The sequence below is a fragment of the Haemorhous mexicanus genome, chromosome 5 (genome assembly GCF_027477595.1).
Source record: "Haemorhous mexicanus isolate bHaeMex1 chromosome 5, bHaeMex1.pri, whole genome shotgun sequence".
Taxonomy (NCBI): Eukaryota; Metazoa; Chordata; class Aves; order Passeriformes; family Fringillidae; genus Haemorhous; species Haemorhous mexicanus.
The window spans coordinates 40997554-41019597 of NC_082345.1; the positions used below are offsets into that span (position 1 = coordinate 40997554).

General features: G+C 36.4%; 1 protein-coding gene across 1 annotated transcript in view; it reads right to left on the reverse strand.

Moving 5' to 3' along the window:
- Positions 1-4181: 4181 nt before the first annotated feature.
- Positions 4182-22044, reverse strand: part of CNOT2 (CCR4-NOT transcription complex subunit 2) — an 85712-nt gene continuing 67849 nt past the window's right edge. Inside the window, exons 6-15 of the mRNA XM_059846926.1 lie at positions 21603-21682; positions 20334-20459; positions 17692-17816; positions 16045-16165; positions 15773-15929; positions 13917-13978; positions 13771-13820; positions 12880-12980; positions 12158-12302; positions 4182-5321 (exon numbers count right to left, since the gene is read on the reverse strand). Of these exons, the coding sequence (XP_059702909.1) occupies positions 5235-5321; positions 12158-12302; positions 12880-12980; positions 13771-13820; positions 13917-13978; positions 15773-15929; positions 16045-16165; positions 17692-17816; positions 20334-20459; positions 21603-21682 (1054 nt within the window). The 3' untranslated portion in view covers positions 4182-5234. The remainder of the gene's footprint in view (positions 5322-12157; positions 12303-12879; positions 12981-13770; positions 13821-13916; positions 13979-15772; positions 15930-16044; positions 16166-17691; positions 17817-20333; positions 20460-21602; positions 21683-22044) is intronic.

Genomic DNA, 22044 nt, shown 5'->3' on the forward strand with positions numbered 1-22044 from the left:
CCAGGAGCCACCATGGCTGAGAAAGCCGGCACACAGAGTTCAACGTGTGTATGAAAATCTCAACAGCAGAGAACAGATTGCTGCCTGCTCTTCTGGGCCCTTCCTTGTCCCACAGCCAAGGGACAGCCTTACCTGTGGCCAATTGCAGCTGACCCACTTGGCCAGTGCTGAGAACACCGCTGCCTTGGTGAGGCACCTGGAGGCTGGGCAGGCACAGTGCAGCTCTGCCACCACACCCACCCAGGCTGCCCATGGGGACTGGGCTCACAGTGCCCTGTTTCCTTGCACAAGCCCAGTGCTGCTCCGTGGGATGCTGACTCTTGCAGGAAATGAACTGCCTTCTCCAAAAGCAAATGTCTATATAAAACAACAGAGTGCCCTTATAAAATCAATACTGTGATGCCCACCAGAAAGTAAACTGGCCTTCCATGGGAAGAGCGATCTCTGGAACAACCAAAGCCGCCCTTTAGTCAAGAATAAAAGTTTAGAGAACACTGAAGGGTTTCCACAGAGGTTCGTGAATGCACCGGAGCAGCTTTGGGACACCTGCCTTCCTTTGGCTCCTCATCAGGACAGTTTACAGCTGATGCAGGATGGCCCAATCATGACAACTGGCTACTTCACTGGATTGTTTGTGAAACCAGAGGGAGTTCAAAAGGTGATTTTACAGAAAATTATTTTGGTAGTTTCATCAGGAAAAAACCTGACATATACCCACATATATTAGCTCATTAGTACCCAGAAGGCAATATGAGATGCAAATGAAAAACTGAAGCCTAGCAAAAAAATACACAAACTTGGTTCACAACTGCTAATCCAGAAGTGAGCTGAATCAGCAACAGTCATGACCATTGTTCAATGTACTTTAACATTACTTTCAAAAATATAAAGTTTACCTCTAACACTAAAGTGGTTTTAAGTAGCAAAGCTACTGAAACAATTAAAGCCAAAATTTCAAAGTAGGTTATTCAGCTGCATTTCCTCAGGTCTTTTTATGTACTGGAAGCTTTCAGATTTATGGAAACAAGAACATTATGCTTATCACAGAGAAACAAAAACTTAATTCACATACTATATATGAAAATAAAAGCATCAGCTGTTAATCCAGACTAACTTCTTAGTCCAATCTGCATTATCAGAATTCAACTTCTACTAGCATTAGTTTTGGGCAGTGGCAAATTTTGAGGGACACAATGAAAAGGTACTTGAAAACTAAGCACACTCTGAAATTTGGCTTGAATAGCAATTGTTATATTTAGGACCCTAAACCAAAAGCACTGTCTAGCTATCCCATGCTTAGGATGGCAGCTGTGCATTTAGAGGCTTTTCTTGAGTGTGACAGATAGCAACCAGTTTTTCCTTTTTGTTTCATTCAATGTCCAGCCATGGAAGGATTTTCAATTGGAAGTTACCAGGAACAGGGTGGGGGAAGTTTCTTCTAAGTGACTAGTTACTTTAAACAGTATAATTTAGAAGATGGACAGTATTCTTCCATAGCCATGGCCACCTAGGAGCCACTCAGGACCAAGATGATGGCCCCACAGACCTCTCTTTCCCAGCACTGCCTAGGTCATGCCAAAGATTGTTTCTGGTCTCTTCATGATCAACGGAAACAGTCCCTCAAGACTGCAAAAATCTTGCATCTGACTGCAACACACAAATTCTTATTTGGGTACATTCTCCCATTTTTCATGGAAACTGTAAAACGGAACCAGACCTGTACAAGAAGTACTGGCTGGGGGTCAGAGAGGATCTCAGACATGTCATGCAGCCAAGTGATACGACTGTACGTCTTAGCACTGCAGAAATGCTACACAGCCATGAGGGAGTGGTGTGGCCAGCTGTGAATCCTGACACGGGTGCAGCTGACACTTCATTGAAGGTCACAGCCACGTGAAAAATATTTTTACCCATGTGAGTATCTGCAGGCTTTCCTGGATGACTTGGGTCTTCAATTAGATTAATCAAGCCCATGAAGGTTCTCATGTGCTTACGTATTTGTGGCACCAGACCACTATGGTGGAGGAGATTGAGTGCAGGGTGGTTTTTGTTTGTTCATTTCTAAACACCTCAGTGGAGTATCCTTATCCCTTTTCTTCATGACACTCTGGTACCCTTGATTTTTCTACTAGCAGGGTGGTTTGAGTAACAATTGTTGAAATACGAAGTATCTTCTGCAATAGCAAGTGTAATCAAATCAGTGAAACTTATGTTAAACCCTGGAATTCGAAGGCAGTGGATTTGGAGAGAAAGTGGAGCTAACTATTCAATGAAGAGTTGTAAACAATATGCAACAAGGACTATGAGAGCAGGTTGAACAGGCCAGAAATGGGAATACTTCTACTTCTTTCCACCCAGAACTTACCTTGCACATTGATGTACAAAACTAGTCATGGGGAAAAACACCCACCTCAAATTTAAAAACAGCATTCTAGTATATCCCTATTTATAGTGTTAACGGAATGTAAGAACATATGAAATAAGTCTCAGACCTTAACTGTCAGTCTGAAAATCTGCAGGGCAATTCAGTCACCCATTTGCCACATGAGTATATAAATGAGGGCTGAGGTTTTTTTCCTTGCAGTAAAAAAGCAGTTACGTTTTTTTCAATTTTTAAAATTAATATTGTATCAGTTAAGAAGTGGTTTCAATCTTACACCTTGTTTTCTGTTTATATCTGTTTCTCTTGCTTCAACCCACAATGTAATATGAAATTAAGTCACAGATTTTAAAGTCTACATACATGCTTATTTAACTGATAAACGAGAGCCAGACTGTTCTTCCAGCCGGAAGGAGCAAAGCACCAGTTCTGTGCTCACTGGTGAGAAGCTTCCCAGAATCAGGCATTTCAGATTTTTGAAAGACTGGGCAGTTGAATACAACTGTATCATCAAATATTTTCTGGGAGAACTTAGGTTCCCAATTTCAGCTTGTTTTTAGAAGTGTCATAGGTATTTAGTATTTTAATGTAATTGATCTTGCTCCCTGTACCATATGTTGTTAATTTCCATGAACATGAGAAATAATGACATTCGATTTGAAGAAGGAAATATCACTTCAGGAATCCTTAAAAAAACCCCAAAACAAAAAACAAACAAACAAAAAACCCCAAACAAAAAAACAACCCAAAACCCCAGGTCATAATGAACCTGACAGTAACAAAATGTAACATTAATTGTAGCAGAAACAATATGCTTTTGGAAAATCATCATTCTGAAAATTTATAAATTTGTATTTGGATCATCAAATATATGTTTGAATCTGCTCTGGTTTGGGAAACAGAACAAGCCACAATCTTTTTCAGCTGTTTAGTTATATGGATTATAACCATTCTCTTCTTTCAAGCTGGGAAAACTTTGCTTTAATAATTGAAAAAAAATATAATCAACAGAATAATATTTTTATGTTTACCATCTTAAAATAGATATTAAAAAAAGTTCAGAATTTAAGATTTGCCATACACCTGATACAGAACCACAGCAAGGTTACTAATGGTCCAATTTCCAAGCATAATTCAATACATGCAAACAAGCTGCTTTTGCACTACATAGTAAAATGGGTCAAAATGGAAAAAAAAAATTCCCAGGATTCACTAACATGTCTTGCTTTAGTAACTTCGGATATTTTTCAATGATCTGCATCACCAGATGCAACTCAATGAGAAGTGGCAATCATATCTAGAAGAAAACCATCCCAACAGTTCAGGTTTTTCTTTCTCTGCTCAGAACAGTTACAGTTTTCAAAACCAGTCTATATTCATGTTTATTTGCATCTGGAAGTTCAAGTAATAGCAATTACCAAATGAAATGCATTTCTGTTTTAAGTGGGAAAACACCAACATGGAACTAAGCTGTGATCAGCTCTAACCCAAGCTTCTCCCAAGTGATGAATTCCTGAAGCATCTTCCTATTATTTGACATGGTACCCACCCACCTTTCTAAAAATTATTTGCTATTATAAAGAGGGGATCTGAAACCAAGGTTAACCAAAGTTTTTAGCCGTGGAAACTTTACTGTGGAAAAGAATATGAAATTCTCATAAATTTACTTGTCAGCAGCAAAAAGACTCTTCAAGTGTCTTAACCACTGTACAGCTTGATAGTTTTAATACTTCAATTTTTTTTCCATTTTTCATTGTTGAAGAAATAATTTCACAATCTCAAATCAAAGTCAACACTGCAGTGAGGAGAGCTTTTCTACTTTATTACAAAGAGAAGAAGCCTTTATGTGGTCAGAAAATACAAGATTGATCTTTTTTTTTTCTCTTCCTATGAAACGCTGCTGTTCAAACAGCCAGAGTGAATTGTCTCAGTTCACTTCTTTAAGTCCCATCACATTCACTTGGGTATGGATGTCCTTGGCTGCTGAAAATCTGGCCCTTTAGTGCACAGGGCGACAAAGTAGTCCCCTGACCAGCAGTTCCAGAATGTCCCGTTTTCATATATTGCATCCATGCACACCTCCTAAAAATGAGGTACAGCAGGGCAAACATTTTCCAAAATAGATGTCATATATATAATATATACACATTCGTACATACATACCTTTATTCATGTGATGTCCAAAAATTTAAAAAAAATGTACACATTTATTACAAAATCGTAACAAAGACTGGACAGTGTTTTGCTCATTCTGGAAAGATGAAGCTCAGTAATACACAACCCTGGAAACTAACCAGAGACTGTGGCAATATCTTTCTTCTAAACAGTCAGATATTCTTGCATTAAGCTTGGCGAAAACTGCCTTTCAAAGACAGAAGGGGAAGTAAAATGAAGGAAGCAAACCTTGCTCATCTTTCCAAATGAAATACGAGAAGGATCTTCACATAAAAATGCACAAACATTTTTTATTACCAATAGTGCTACAATGAACAATGCAAATTTTGTTGTCTAATTTTTTGTCTTTTTTCTTTTTTTTTGTTTTTACATTTTGGAAAACTAAGTGGTAAACTTTTGTCAGTGTACTCGCTTGTCTTTACAGACCCAAGCTTGTCTGCTGGCAAAAAAGAAAACAAAAACAAAAATTCAGACCCTGCTCAAACTAAAGAAAAACAATTACAAATTTAGTTGTTGGGCAGCACATAATTAGTAAGGCAGGACCTCAAATGGTGACCCTTCGCATGAGCCAATTGCCAGATCCTCAAGGAATTAAAACCAGGATGCCTGAGCCACATCAGTTCTGCAGTTATGTTGAGTATTGTGCTGAGACAGCCATACCCCAAGAAAAGGGAAGTCTTTAGAAGGCTTGCTGAGCAGGGTTGTAGTTGAAGGTTGATGGCAGATGAGGCCTTTCTTCTAATTTGTCATATTCCAGGTGGAACTCCTACAATTAAAAAAAGAAAAAAAAGACAAACACAAATAAAACAATGCATCATTTACCTGTCAGCACCTGGTCTACCAGCCATACTTGATCTCCTCTGTATTTGTGCTTTTCAAGTACTAACTTATCCTAAGGCAAAACCGCATGACTTTGCCATCTTGAATTAAATATTTCAAGGAGAAAAAAGTGTAAATTACAACAATCCTAAGCCATTATACCCAAAACATGCAGACTCTCCTATTCTTTTGAATGCTACATGACTCTTAGAACCCCTGTTACAACTCAAACAACTTTATATATGTACATACACAAAACACAAACACGCAATCACAGCATGAACTGAATTACAAACAAAAGCTGTCTTTCAAGGAGACGGAGTACAGAGGCTTGTTCTGGATGAACTAAAGTTTGGAAATATTTTTGTGTCCCACTACCAGACCAAATTGCTTCATGATGCACCAGGGGAGGTTCAGGTTGGACATGAGGGAGGGGTTCCAGAAACAACTGGACTTAGTGCTAAGGTCTGTTTGACATGGTGGTGATCAGTCAAAGGCTGGATTTGATCTTAGAGGTCTCTTCTAACCTAAATGATTCTGTGAAAATGTCCAGGTATAAAGTACACTTTAAGACCCACTTAAGCCAAAATTTATTGAAATATTCCTCCACATTTCATACTCATATTTAAGCCCCAGACCCACCAAACCTGAAATATTAAATTCTTCAGACCTTTCAGCAGTTTAACTGTGTCTCAGCCCATTTAATCTTCATTCAAGAAACAGGCTAAGCAGAAGTTACAGAACTGTTTTTAGGGGTACTTCTTGGTAATTCAACAACAACAACTTTGGACATGCAGAGTAAATTATTTTGTCTAACTTGGTGGAGAACCTCAGCAGAACATCTGTATCTGCAAAGCAAACTTAGCTCACTACTTTCACACAGAGATGAAAACACACGAGCAATGAAGAGATTATTTTAGAACACTCTCTAAAGTTATTAAATAGTATAATACTTCAGTACATGTAAATCTGTACTAACTTAATGCAGTAACAGAAATAAAATCTAGGAAATGCAACTCTTATACCTCTCTTCTTTCAAGGCAAAACATGGTCCATTTAGCATAGAAAGAACATTCAGCATGGTAAGGAAACAAAGTAGTGGAAAATGCAAAGCACTGTGCACTCCCCTGAGAATACTGTCCCTAAAACTGGAAAACCCTAGCAAAACCTATGTGAAGTTACAGCCATCTGTACTGAAATGCAGCACATCTGCTTCATTTCTAGCTCCCAGCTCTCTACTCCGACCAAGGATTTTGTTGTTGTTGTTGGGTTTTTTTTGGTTTGGTTGGTTGGTTTTTGGGGGATCTTTTTTTATTTATTTAGGTGGTGTGTTTGTTTGTTTGTTTGGGCTTTTTTAGGTCATATACATATACAAGTGAATTGCTTCTGGCATTCCTAATAAAAACTGCATGCCAGTTGTAGTAGTTCTCTTTTTGGGCAGATACAGACATGCTAAGGCTGAAGAGATGCAGCAACTCCCCCCCCTTGGGTAAGAAGCAAGATCAAGGGGTACAAGCCCATACCTTTTCTTTGGTGTCAAAGGCTGGATTAGGTTGGGTGGATCTCAGGGGGCCTACAGGAAGGGTGGAGAGGGACTTTTTGCAAAGGCACAGGACAAGCTGAAGAAGGTTTTAAGCTGAAGAAGGGCAGCACTTAGATTGGGTATTAGAAATAAAGTCTTCACTATGAGGGTGGCGAGGCACTGGAACAGGCTACCCAGAGGAGGTGTGGCTACCCCATCCCTGGAAGTGTTTAAGACCAGGCTGGACGGGGCTTTGAGCAACCTGCTCTAGTGGAAGGTGTTCTTGTCCATGGTACAGGGGTTTAACTAGATGGTCTCTAATGTTTCTTCCAACCCAAACCATTCTAGGATTCCATGATCTCCAGTAATTCTGCAGTCATTTTATAACAGAAAAGACACCACTCAAGCTTTCTCTGCCCTTCATGGCTGTCAGAGTTTCTTTCCTGCACATAACTATGGATGGGCCTGCAGATACTATCCATCTATGGTCACCTTCAATCAGTTAACTGAGCTTCCACAAGCCCTGAGGTGCCTTCAAAATGACCCATGGCAAACTGCTAATTAAACCAGTAAGAGACAGTATCAGAAACCAGACAGTACCAGCATCCTAAAAAAGGGTTCTCCAACACAACTAAGGTTGTTGTGAGCCTCTACTGGCAGTGGGAGCTGCTAAAAAGGTGTTTGGAATAACTGCTCAGGGGGCTGAGCAATCCTTTGTGTCCCACAAACTGGAAGTCCTTCCTTCTGAAGGAGTATGCTTCCCTATCAAATTTTCTCTAGAAGTATGTGAGCTCATACTTCAAACTGTCATTGACTTAAAATAAACAGGCTTGAAACAGCCTTCTTGATTTGCATCCCAGTGTCAGTAAAGCTCAAATTCAATATTCAGTAGCATGTAGGAACACCTGAACATCTGTCTGACAATACCTAAAAATGAATTCATTGACCAGTATTTCTGGAAACTAAAAGCCAATTATTTATGACATAGGGGAAACTACTTACAGGTATACTATATGTTTTTGCTTTTGCCACTGTGGTTTAGGATGTCAACAGCAGCAGTGGTGTTATTTAACATAAACAGATATAAATAAAACATAAAAAATCCCACTTATCTATTGATAGATGTGTTAAATTACTTTCTTTTTCCACATGGAGGTAAGGATTAAAACTTAAATACCCTTTATTTACCAGGAATAATGAATACTGGATGCGTGTGAAAGCTTACAGCATGTGTGACACTAAATAAATTGTTCTATACAAAGAAAATAATCACCTCTCATGTCATCCTGAAAACTTGCTTTGATAGCAAAGTTACATCAGTCTGTACATGTACAAACAGTAACAGACACGGATACTTAAGGTAGGAAAGGATTGCTTAGGATGATCCATAGCAGTTATAGAGTAAAAGTAAAAAAGTTAGCAGAATAGGCCTGAGGACAAAATATTCTGGATTGTGTAAATACATTAGAGCAGAGAGTAGAAGTTCCACGGCTAGCTTAAAAATTCCAAATGGAACTTAAAAGTAGCATTGATACTGACTTTAAGATGGATGCAAAGACCCACTTTAGGGGCTGAGCTGAAATACTACACCACATCTTTACCGGAATAATACATTTAACTTTCTAGTAATTATGAAACTATTTCAATTAATACTGATCTTGACAGGATAGGGAATAATTTCATCTAGACAGCAACCCTGACAAGCAGATAAACACTTAAAAATTTAATTTTCTCTCCCTTAAAGAATTCCATGTTTTAGAACTATAGCATCAATATAAAAATGTTTTATAATCTTGTACTTAAATTTATTCTCCTTACTGAAAAGTAATAAGAAAATTCAAGCAGCTTACTTCAGACAACTTAAGTCAGGATTTCAGTAAATGTGCAACTATAGAAAGCACTTTTGGTGTCAGAGGTATTTCCTTTCCTGTCCCATGTCTCCTCAACAGTAGCAAACTATAGCCAAAACCTCAGTGAAAAAAAAAAAAATCAGCGTCTTTAACCTCAGCATACTTTCCACATGCCCTAGGATGAAAAACCATATAACAAACATGTGTAATCAGAATTTTTCTGCTTTTTACTTTGCATTTAAGGTGAATTTGAAGATTATAATTCATATTTTTTTTCACTTTTTCACTTTTTACTACCATGTGTCAGATCAGAAATAATTTTATTTCCTAACAGTTTAGGAATTCTCATTACTCTGCTACCTTGCTGAACTTCCTTCTTCAGTCTATTAAGAATATAAAAGTAGAGCCTACAGCTTAATAGAAAAGATAATTATTTGATTGTTCTTGAAAGAAGCCTTCTTTACTTTTGTTAAAACCAATCCAGAACACTAAATCTACTAAACCACAACTGGTTTATGTTTTTAAAAAAGTAAGTTTTAAGATTTTGTTGTGCTACCTAAAGAAAACTGCCGTATTTCAGTGCAGCAATATTTCATACTGCAGTGTAGTTTAAAATAGGGACAATAAATATGTAATACAAAAAATACACTATGTCTGCAAAGCACAACACATTAGGGTACGTGCTGCCCTATATTTGAGCATCTATACTAGAAAAAGAACCAAATTTACAAAGCACCTTGAAAAATAATTGAATATGCACATATGAGACAGTAATTTATGAGCAAGTATTTCTGTACACCAGTTTCAATAAAGGACTAGTGAAACTGCTCAGCAGCAATTATTACTGCGGCCTTCTAAGGAACTGATATTCCCAGCACCCACTAGTATTGGAACAGTTATAAGAGATTGCAATTTATCACAATTCTTTCTTTTTCAGCTCCTTATAGATCTAATTTCCTGAAATATTTATTAATTACTTCTGCATTTGTTAAAAAAAACTACTTTGCTGTACTTTTCTTTGCATCCAAAGTAACACGGTGTACCAAATATGGCTGTTCTTGTTAGGGTGAGTCTGTATCAGTCTTCCTCAGAGGAAATGTCCACCTCAGAAATTAATACCACAGGTAACATTACCATGGAATGCTAAGATCACACGACATGCACCTTAGTTCCTATTTATTTATCAAAGGTGAAAATGTCACAGAATTAATTCTAGTATGCAACTCATTTTCTATGCAACAAAAATATCAGTTTTCCCCAAAATCATTCTCTAGCTTCCTGTGACCAATGCTCAGTTTGCCTGCTCAAAGTGAAATAAAAATTTCAAAATAATATTCCAGATCAATTTTTTACATTGTGGAATACACAAGCCTGGAAGAAAAGATACTATTGCTTCTTACGGACATTGGGGGAGAACAAATAAAATAATCACTTTCCTTGTTGCAATACCACTACAAGTACAAAACTTTAGAAAATACTACCTCTCTCCTTACTAGCTATCAATAGCTTCTAAAGGTAGGTTGGCAGAATTACTTTCAGCATGCAAATAAAAAGAAGAGAATCTATGTAGATCTCCTAGAAAACCATTCAGAGAACAGTAGTGTTCCTGTCTCTCCATATCTCAGGAATGCCCAACAAGAGGATGGAGTGTACATCACTCAAGCACCGGATCCTGAGTTTCAGAATAGTACTCAGGATTCCAAACAGAGACAATACCATCTTAAAAAGTAACGGTAAGCATCAAATAGCAGCTGCATTCATTTACCACAGGTAGAAAAAGGAGACACTGAAGGGACTATTATTATTCTTATACAATAGGCACCATGTCCTCCTAGCAAAAAGAAATGCTGTGTGTCCACACAAGCTAAAAAAACAATTCCACTGATATGTGAATCTACATGAGGCTTGTTGCTCGTAAATGAACAGAACATGTTCATTTGACTCCAGAAAAGAAACCTGTCCTTTCAAAAGGTTAATCACTTCCTCTGTGACGATCTTAGGCAATAATAAAATAGCTTTAAACAGTATCTTGGGGAACCTCAGGAAGTATATCATGCAGCAAATGAGAAATTCAAGTAGGAACAAAAAGTTTCCTTTTGTTTGTGTTTTCTTTTTGAGGCGTGGAGCTTTTGTTTAGAAGTTTTGGAATTACCTTGCACTTAGGAAAAACCAAAAAAGCAGGGCTCACCATTAAAACTGTCAGTTACAGATTCCTGGGTTTTCCCGCAGCAGGAGAAAGTCAGCAGAGGCAAGGAGTCACACGTGCAATTGGACTAAAGAACCTCCTGTATCCTTCAGGGTAACTGGAATGTTAACTCCTGAGGGGACTTTGCACAAACTATGCAAAATTACTGGGTGGAGTGAGGGAGGAAATAAAAATATCATGTATCTAGTTAATGTCTCGATGCCAAATGGTTGTATAGACTGAGGAAGACACTGAACTTTATTCTCTTTAAAACAGGTGTTTAAAAACACATCAAAAGACATGTAACTATTTCATGCAATGTTCCCTAATCTCCAAACGAAATGCCTTTTCAGCAAACAATTCTTAAGTTGGGCTGCAGGTGAAAAGATTTCTTATTCTATGAAATACCTAAGCATGTGGAACCACAAAATATAGTTCAAACATACTGGAATCACATCTACTGAGTTCAAGGCTTCAAGGTTAATCTGATTTGATCTGTTGTTTTGTAAAGAAAATAAGAGTGTGATACAGTATCTACAGATAGTCTGACATAGAACATTATTGACAGTATTAATGGACATAATGGGACCAATTTATTGTGACAGTTGGGGAGGGAAAAAGCTATAGCTTTCTGATTTTTTAATGCCTCTTGGTCTACACTATAGAAAATAAGCATCATGGAAATATGCCTCCTTAGAAGAAGTTATTTATTTCAAAGAACTCTGATTTTCAAACAACAGAGCATGGAATTCCCAAGTATGGTTAAGGAGAGATTGTACCCAAAAAACAAAAAAGCATCCCCTGCACCCATCCAACACTCATTTTAAATTCTTAAGTGAGGTGTGGTAGCATCCTATTTAATTTTCTGAAACAAATAAAATGTTTGCAAGTAAAATTTCTAAAATGCCAAATAATGCTTTCCATTCTTCAACTCTATGCTGTGGGAAGAGCTTTCAATCTTAACAAAACTCCTAAAAGAAGTCCTATGCCCTTCTACCTCCCAAAGAAAACTGGAAATAAGAGAGACAGCTCCTTATTTTCCACAAGCAAGCCAGTGTTTTAGACAACGTTTTTTCTCTCAGACATCAGAAATTAAGCCAATGAACCTAAATAGGAGAATAAAAAGTCAGAGATTTTTGTGAAGATTTTTGTGTTTTACTCATGCTGTTGTAAAAATACACGGCTGACAGTGTATTTAAAGTATCTACACAAAGGAAAAGAGATACCTTAGCTACTTTCCTCCAGTTAAGACAGTCAAAGAAGTAATATGTTCCCCTCTCGTACGTATTGGTTTTCATTGTTGGCTCCATGCCGGGTGCCCTGGTGATCCATACTCGTTCTTCTTTGTGGTATCTCCAATCCCGGTTAAATCTTTCATTTGTAATAGAAAGGAAAAATAATTCTTAGTGTTGGTTATCTGAAATTGACTTAATAAACTAACTTTAAAGGTTTCAATCAGAACTGCACAATGCATTCAAATCCCAAACAAAATTTCTACGACATGGTTAAACCTGTGATTTCATACCTCTTCCATACAGTTATTACACCTCAAACTAAAATAAGAAACTTCAAGTTTAGTAGGTTCTAACAGCAAACACTTTTCACGAGTATTTACTTGGTTCTTATTTGGTTGATGACAGGTAAGTTACACATTCAGTAATGACTGGCACCTGCCATTTTTCCCACAGTGCTTCATAATGCAAAACACATGAGATGGGCTTTTGATTTCCACTATACAAATGTAAAAAAACTCGGTACAAAATGACACCAAGGTTGGAGGAGGTATTTTAAAAAAAGCTTTACAGTTCAAGATTGACTAAGCTTCCTGCTTTCAATGTCTAACTTGTTTGGGTGTTCTGGTTTTCGTTTTGTTTTTTTTTTAACATCTGCCATTTCACTATTGCAATAGATTAACTCATATAAGACTGACAAAATAGTTTGAACGTACAGCTCTACTGCTGCTAATAGCTGTAATACATCTCCTCCATTCATGTAATAGAGATAAAACAGGAGATCTTCTCCATATCGGCCAAGTTTTATTGCAGCCAGCTGCAAAAGATTGAAGAAAATGAGGATGAAAAATCACAATAGATAAATGTTTTAAAACACACTACCCCACTTAAGTAACATAAGAATACATCCAGAACTTCCATCCTTCTAAGTGTGTTGAAAATGATATTCTAATACAACAAGAGTAATAATTATTAAAACAATCAATTTTTCTCCACTTTTACTTAACCTTTCCAAGTTAAAGGATACAATAGAACCATACAGATATAACAGAGAAAATTCTGTCTTGCTGGTTTGTTACCTGTGTATTCCCATCTACATATTTTATTTCAAAAAACCCAAAACCACAACTTCTGCATGTATTTGCTCCCTTCACAGCCTATTAAGTAACACTACTAAAATTTCTTACACTATTTTTCAATGATCCCTTCCAACAGTTGAAAGAAAACATATCTCAAAAAATCCCTTTTCATGTAGACATGGAATGCAACAGATAAATGAGAACACAATTCTGATCTTATCTCAAGAAGAAATACCTCAATTTAATTTGCCATTTGAATTATATCCCAAAAAACTTCAACTTCACACGAAGGGCAAACTCTTAAAAATATGTTGTGCTTTTTAGCTATTCTTTTGCATGCCCATTCTTTTTTGTAATATATAATGGATGCTTGATGCATCCCATCAGCCTGTTAACACTGCTTCTAGAAAGACTGAGGACATGCACAAAATGGACCGATTTTTAGCATCTATCTGAAAGAAATTTTAGAAAATTACTGGTAATAAATGAACAAAAAATGCACACATACACACACACACACGTACTCACCTTATCCCTAATGTGAATGTTAGTTAAGTATTCAGATGGAACATGGAAGTCTAAAAAAGAATCGGAATTGATGTAACTATTAAGACATGTAAATGAATATAATTTGCAAATATTAATACTGAATTTAATAGTTATTTTTCTCTTACCTATGTCTTGAGGTCGACAAGGTGATGATGCCCATGGGGATGCAAATTTGGGATAAAGATTTCTGAAGAAAAAAGAAAAACATAAATTTATAAAAATTAACCTCCAAACCAACCAACCAACCAACCAACCAACCAACCAATTTCACAAACCTAAGAGCTATATCACACAACCAAATCCCTAGCTGGGGTGAGAAGATAAAAGGAAACATTCCTAAAGCAGTTACATTTATTATTTTTCTTTTTAATATGCAAAGTAAGGTTGCATTTAAACTGCCATGGGAAACTACAGGGTCAAAATTTCCTTTTAAATCTATCTTTCCTTCAAGTTAGGTGCCAGAGGTCCCAACCTTTTTCAGGTATCCAGTGTTATCATGCAGGGTTTCAACTTAACTAGGAATAGTTGTCACAAGCCTGGTGGGTTCTGATTTATTAGCCTATGATTTTAAAGGGGAGGAAAATTTTGTACTGGCAGGTTGCTTTTTAAAACTAACCAATAAAGATTTTACTCTTCTTCAAAACAGGAGTTAGAAGGGATAATTTAAGCCACTAGCAATATATACAAAATTCTAAAATTTTGTTTCTAAAAGAACATTCATTGTGCTAAGTTTTTATGTCACACAGGTATTTTTATCAACCAAACTACCACACAGGGCAGAAACATTTGTCTTTTCATATGTGACATAGTTTTAGTTTTTCAAACAATCCACAGAGCAAGGGAAGAATACTTAACATAAGGAAAGATGGCAGGCCAGACACCGAGGTCTGCATGGGCTGTTTGCAAAGCTTTTCTGCAGCATGAAGTAAAACCAGCTTTATAGTATAGGAATTGTCTGCATCAAATGTTAGCTCCTATCCTCTCCATCCAAAAACCTAAATACACTATATATAGTAATTAAATACTAAAAATACAATTATTTACAGCATAGCTGCTAAGAAAAGCAGAATAATAAGGAATAATTTTTTCTGTGCTTGATATCCACATTCATCAAGCTTTCCTGATTACACGCAGCTCCATATAAAATTATGAAAGATGGAAACTATGTGTGTACGCTGTCTGGTCTTTGTTTTTTTTAATATATTATGTGCAAAGATTAAAATATATATAGTACTCTGTCTATAAGGCTAACACTATATAAATCTGTGATAAAACAAAAAGGTGTGAGATTTTCAGCTGAAAGTCAGAACACCAGAAATTAATTTTTTCTCACAACTGCAGTCATCTGAAAGACACCAGTTTTGTCTAAACTGATCTGAGTTCCTTCAGTAATTAGCGTAAAAAGAAAGGCACACTGGGTTGGCTGGTTATTCATCTCCCCTGTCTAAAGCACTTCTTCTAACATTCGTGCAGTCACTAACTACTTTTCTCCCCACTGCCTCTATAGCAAACCTAGATGACTAAACTAGTCTCTTTAGGTGAACTGAGTCACTGGAAGTCAACTACTTTCATTTAAACTAATCTTCAGTGCAGTCCAACACTGCAGGTGTTCTGTTCATCATTACACACTATATAAATCTAATTTATCCCCAAACTGCTGAGAGTAAAGTGTAAATATCCCCAAGGAACATTATTATTAGAAAAGGAATGTATACATTACATTTATAAACAATAAACTGTCAATTCCTTGAAAAAAGTCCTAAAGAAGTTAAGAGGATATCTCCAGGAAAGCCACTAGGTTTATTGAAAGCTTATCCTGAAGGACTATTCTCTTTGTTATGAAAGTTTTATTTTATTGTCATTACATTTTCAAATTTTATTTGGCAAACCAGCTTGTGGGTTTAATAGTCGAGTTAACAGACTATGAATGACAGCATAATAAAACCAAAAGTGAAGATAGGATTAAATCCTAGAAACTTACTCAGGAGAGTTGAGATTGAGACCTAGTGTTGTTAAATCACTGCCTAATGCAAGATGTACCATTCCTGGGTCTGTCTCTGCTGCCCTGATGAATGTTAACAAGCCAATCATTCCGAACTGGTCCGTCACCATCCCTTGAGGAATGTTGGTAACCCGACCTGGAAAAGAAGAACAAATTAATACTCTCTTTTTAAGAAGTAGGAAGAGGAATCAACAAGGTAATCTAAATGACTGTCAAAACTTTTAAAGAAGAAAAAGCAGAATGACACATACCATCAGGTAACACCTGGATCCCTTTTTTCTGCTGGTTGTTGTTTTGCGTAGTTGAACTTTTATCTCCAGGAAACTTGGGCCCATCTGTGCTGGATGATGTTTTGCCTGATGTACTCAAATTCTATTAAAGATAATTTGCAGAGTTGGTATGAATGAAAAAAAGCCAAAATGGAAATACTTATTGACCATATCTTTTCAGTCAAGCACTCTATGCCAGTACATCAAGTCACTTCAATAAATGGCATCAAGCTGAAGCCCCTGAGTTCTGTTGACAAACCTTATGCACTATTTAACTATTATCCAAAGTATACCTGTCATACAGAACTACTATTAATAGGCTAAAAGTTTGCAGTCTAAAAGAATAAATTATTTTACACTCAAGTAGGATACACAGTGGATATCCCAAGTGCCTGTGACTAGAGGCTCCTTTGGATCACCACATCATGGATATTCCCCATAGTCCTGCTCCTGAATAACACTCCATGACACAGTAACAGTTAATACTCAAGCCAATTTCAGGTGCAAGCAGCATACAATTGGCACACTTGCAGCTATCAGGAAAGACATAGAAACACTATGTCTGATATAAACACTATGCCGGACTGTGTCTGACAAGAAACCAGACTATGCTCCAGGAATCTATCTACTGACAAAATATATTTGCCATATGTATAATTTCTAACTCTTTCATAGTCTTTATAACAAGTCTACAGTTATACAATTAATCACATTTACTCTCTCTCTCCTTACTGCACACAGTATTAATCCTATCAGAACATTTTCCTCATGATAAAACTGCCCACAACACTTGGGGGGCAGACCTCCTCATGCCTCTCTTTTTGAGCAGTTCATTTTTTAGTTCTTACATGAGTTTGTTGTAGTCATGTCTACTTCTTATTTACCAGTATTTATGGCACTGTTATTAACATATTTTTTTGCAGTTAGAAGTAATAAACCAATCAGAAACTAGAACATTTTGTCAAATCCTGTAGTAAAGTGTCCTCTGCCATTCACATTTTATTCACTGTTTGCATAAAATAGCATTATTTTTTATTACAAGTTTTTCAGAGTAAACAATGAAGAAAAGCCCATAATCTTATGCTCTAAGCTGTATATCTAATGCACAATAATTATATTAATACTTAAGATATAATGTACCTCACTAGGCTATAATATAGTCATTAATGCTCTCTATTAAGACAGTTTGTTCCCTCTGATTACACATCTCCAATAAGCATTTCACCTTAAAGAGATATTGTACCACTTAACCTTTAAAGGACAGGACAACTTTGAAGAAAAATCTTATAATGTGTAGATTACTACTACTGATGAGAGGCATCAGTAGCAAAAAGATGAGCTACAATTGACAGAAAATAAATTACAAATTGTAAACTTAAAAAATATTAGCAATTCTCAAAAGTAAGTTTTGACGCATCCAAGCAGGGTGGACTGTTTGGACCAAAAATCTTACTGAGAAATTCCATTTCCATAATTACATTTTAAATGCTGCTTATACAAAATCTCATTAATTTAGAAGGGCAAAATCGAAAATCTCTTATTACAAATGTAATCACTGACCATTTTAAAATATAATCATCAAAAGAAGTATGAACAATGAAAATAAGAGAAGATTTAGGGTTTGCTTACAGATTTATTGTCATCATTACTCGATGTTGGATCTTTGTAGCTGGAGCCTGGTAATGCTGGAAAATCTTCATTGTGTATTGAAAAGTCCTGGGACTGCTCACTTGCTGGTTTTGTTACCATCCCAACTATCATCAAAATGAAAGCAAGAATAATATTAAATGACTGCTAAGTAAAAACTTTTTCTTCTGCTGATCTTGCTTACAGTCCATTTTCATTAGGCGCAAGCTGTACAGCGATGACTTAAGAAACAGATAAAGCAAAACAAAGCTTATTCATTCAAAACATCCACACATATTAGACTAAAGCCTCTTATTTAAGTGTGAGCTGAGATACACTCCGGGTTAAATTCATAGGCACATCCACTGCACCTGTTTCACACATCTAAATAATCAAATAATCTTCACAGGCATTGCTCAAGCTGTATTTAGGTAAATCCACTGATAAGGATGTACTGCTTTTAGAAGTATAATACATTTTTTTCTCCGTCCCCTAAGTGGATGAAGAATTTTTTTGCATAATCTCTCCAGGAGCACATATTCTCAAAGGACAACCAGCTAACTTGCGGCAGAATATGTTAACAATTAAATACTTGCCTGTGACATGAAAGTGACTCCTACTTTCAGTACAAAAACTGAAAACATTTAGCCTGCAACTCTCAGTGCTCTGATCATAACTTAAAAAAAAAAGCAGCCCAGTCACATTGGTACATGGATTCTGACAACTGAACAGGTACATTTTTTTAATGCCAGTTCAAACCAAACCAAACAAGCCGCCACACCACACACCCAAGGGTGACTAGACTTTGCTGAGACATATTACAGCGATTTGGTTGCAAAGGACACTGCACTAGAAGAACAGAAGAGAGAAGGAAGTCTAGGTCCTGGTTTTTGAAGATTCTAAGTAGATGGATAGGACTAAAATGGTTCAGTAGATGACAATACATGACTTTCTTCAGTGTTCTGGAATTAGAGATCAAAGTTTCTTTAAGGAAAAAAACCAACATTGAGTTAATCTTGTTTCTGCTGTTCAGCCTTTTCATCCAGAGTTATTACAATTTCTTCCACTGGATGAATAAAATTGATAATGAATTAACTTTAATGGATATTCTTATTCAATCTAAAAGTTATTTGAAGTACAATTTTCCTGAATAATTAAGCATGAGGAAAGTAGGTCTCTGCTCTGTTTTGAACTTGCTCTTTCTTGTCCACAACCAAAAGTGCTCTCTACCTTTTGTGCTGGACAACAACATCCAAAGTATTTAACATTTTCATTTTTTGACTGTTTCTACCTCCAAACACATCTGCTGCACTACGCAGATGCTCAGGGTAGCTCTTTAGAGAACTTTATTTCGTGGTTTATCATGCAGTCATGCAAACAGCTACGCTAGCACCAAAACGGGGAAATGGTGTAAGCAAAAGAGCAATTACAGATATTTTTATGCTGCAGTGCTGTTTAATACTGAATTCAAGCTCCGTGCTGGAAGTACATCTGTGTGGATCTCCCTCCTATCTTCTATCAATTTTTCACATACTGTCTTCTTTTTCCAGAGCTGGAACTAGATTGTCCTTAGGGTTCCTTCCAACCCAAGCCATTTTATGTTGGACAAAATCTTACATAAGCCTCAAGCTGTACTAAGTATCCATTCATGCTTGGTTTTGAGTGTCTTTACCTGGGGAAGTCACTTTTTTCCCATGTTTAACAATTCAGTTTAACTTGTTTAACTCTTTCTGACAGCTATCTTATGCAGAGGGCCCTGGTTATGCCAAATCCATGAGGCTACTTTCTCTTGATAATGTGGTATCTCTTTTGTCCAATTGAAGTTGGACCTATCTCTGAAAAACACTAGTGTTTTATAGTCAGAAAACACTAGGTTATTTTTGGTTCAAAATTTGACAAGTGTCACAAAAATAACTTATGGTTATAAAAGCAACTTTTCACAAGAGCTGATGCAACATGCGTAACAAAATCTACTAAAGCAGTAACGAAAAGAAAGTTTTGTACCTCACACTAAGCTTACCTGAATTTTTTCAAGACCCAAATAGTAAGATTTGTATCCACCTAAAGGTTTTTCCTTTTATTATTTTTTAACCTGTACAGCAAGAATTATATGACACACACTTGGAATCTGAGTGATAATAATTGATGCTTACAGGTTATTTTTTGAAATCTGATGTTCATCATAAGGGTGACACTGAATAGTACAACACCAAATACTACCAAACAAACAGTGAAAGTTTACAGTACGTTTACAGCTTATGACTTTTTACACAGTAACACCTCTACTAATAAAACACTATTCCTGCAATTTGCTACTCAGACATCAACAGCTCTTGTCTACATGTAATTTGAATAAAACCTATCGCCTAAGAAATTTCTAGCGTGAGCAGCCTCAGAGCAATCATACAATACAGACCAAAACCCCCAACAATCCCTACTGACAGTAAAACTAAAAACACATGTGTTCTAATACTTATGAAAAGGAGTCTCCAATCACAGGTATCAATTATTCATTTTTAAAAATGAGTCTTAGCAGCTCACCTGTCTGGCTTTTTTGAAAAGACTGTCTATTGTCTTATGAACAGCAACAGGTGAATCAAGCAAATTTCATTTCATTCAAAGAGCTTTCAGAAGTAAGGTCTTACCATAGGGTGCCCTTCCAGCTAAAGGGTTTATTAATGGAGTTGGATTGCCACTTCCTTCCCTTCTGTTTCTGTCTGCTAGTGCTGGAAAATCTGAGAGGTCCAGTCCTGTCACATTTTCACTTCCATCTACAATAAAAACAGGTATTTTTAACTCCCTTATGTATTTTTGTCAAAGACTTCATTATGAGCAAGATAAACGTGGGACATATTTTTTTTCAAGTTGATCTTTTTTCTCATTCAGTAATTATCACATATAACTACACCCTTTGTGTTACAAGACTACCCTAGAGAGCATCAGTATGTTTGAAGTTTGCTTTCAAATGACAGATAGTAGCATTTAGTAAAGTCTACTCCTCTTGAATTAAAGTCTGTACACATAAAATACAGGCAAACTATCAAAATTTCAGTTCTGGAATAGGCATTTAAATTTGTTTCAAATCTGAAGAATTATCAAGAAGAAATTTGAGAGAATAACCCATATTAGCAGCAGCATCAAAGAGCTCTATTGTCCTTAGATAAGGTAAGATAAGCTGAAGCAGCTGAAAAGCCAATGCAGTGCAAGTTACATGGGAACACTTTTTGATTTGCAGCAGGAAATGCTACAGAGGTGAGGAAAGAGCTGCAGCTCTATAAAGATGTCACAATGTCCTAGGGAATGCCCAAAGCATTCCACTCTTGTGACATCACCAGCATCTCAGGTTGCTTCATATACACAGCCACATACAGAAACAACAGCACACATGAACCTAAATAATTTACCAACGAAGATATTTTCACCTCTCTAGTTCATTAAATTCAGGTGGAGAAGTAATTCCCAGAGAAAAATCACAACTTAAACAACTGACTGAAAGGATTACATGATAAACCAGCTGTTCCAAAGGAGTTTTGAGATTTTTAAAAAAATGCTTTCCCACTGCTTTTACATACCTAATGTTTCCATAGAACATGGATAAATCTCCAATACCCTTTTCAAGTTCAAGAGCCGTTTTACATTTCTAACTGAAAAAGCATAATCTATAGGCACGTGATGTACAGCAAATATACTACAGAACTACTTTCACTTTGTCTTCAAAAGTATTAAAAGCCACTGCTATAAAGCAGTACCATGTACCTAGCACTGCTTTTGGAGCAGTGTTTCTTTGGGACATCAGAAAATTGTTAGAAAGTTGCACTGCAACAGAACAAAGTATTATTAATTAGACTTATTAAAAAAAAAAAAAAAAACACTCTGCTGTAGTTTAAGGTCAACATTAGAGAGAGCAAACTCACCTGTTCCATTAAAAATGTTACTTGATAAGGAGTTATTCATTCCAAATGCCTGATTTCTGTTCATCCCAAATCCAGACATACTGTGAAAAAAATCCAGGAAGTCAGACAAAAGGATATATATACTTTGTATTTCTAGTGGAAGATATTAAGGGGAGAAAAAAACTGGTATTTCTAGCCTAAGCAACCCATATTAGACTAAACTTGGTTTTTAATTATTTTCTCAAAACACTGAGCAGCAACATCAGGCACTGCTCAATCGGGTCAACTGGAATGACTTCAAAATAGTTTAGTTTTTTAATAGCCACTGTGTATTAAGACATCTCTCAAGAAACAAGTTATGACTAACATGATCACTACTCAATAATTTCATATACAAAAATGAAGCAGCATTAAATGCAGTAGTTAAAAGTCAGGCTGCATTCCATTCATGGGCAGGTGGGAA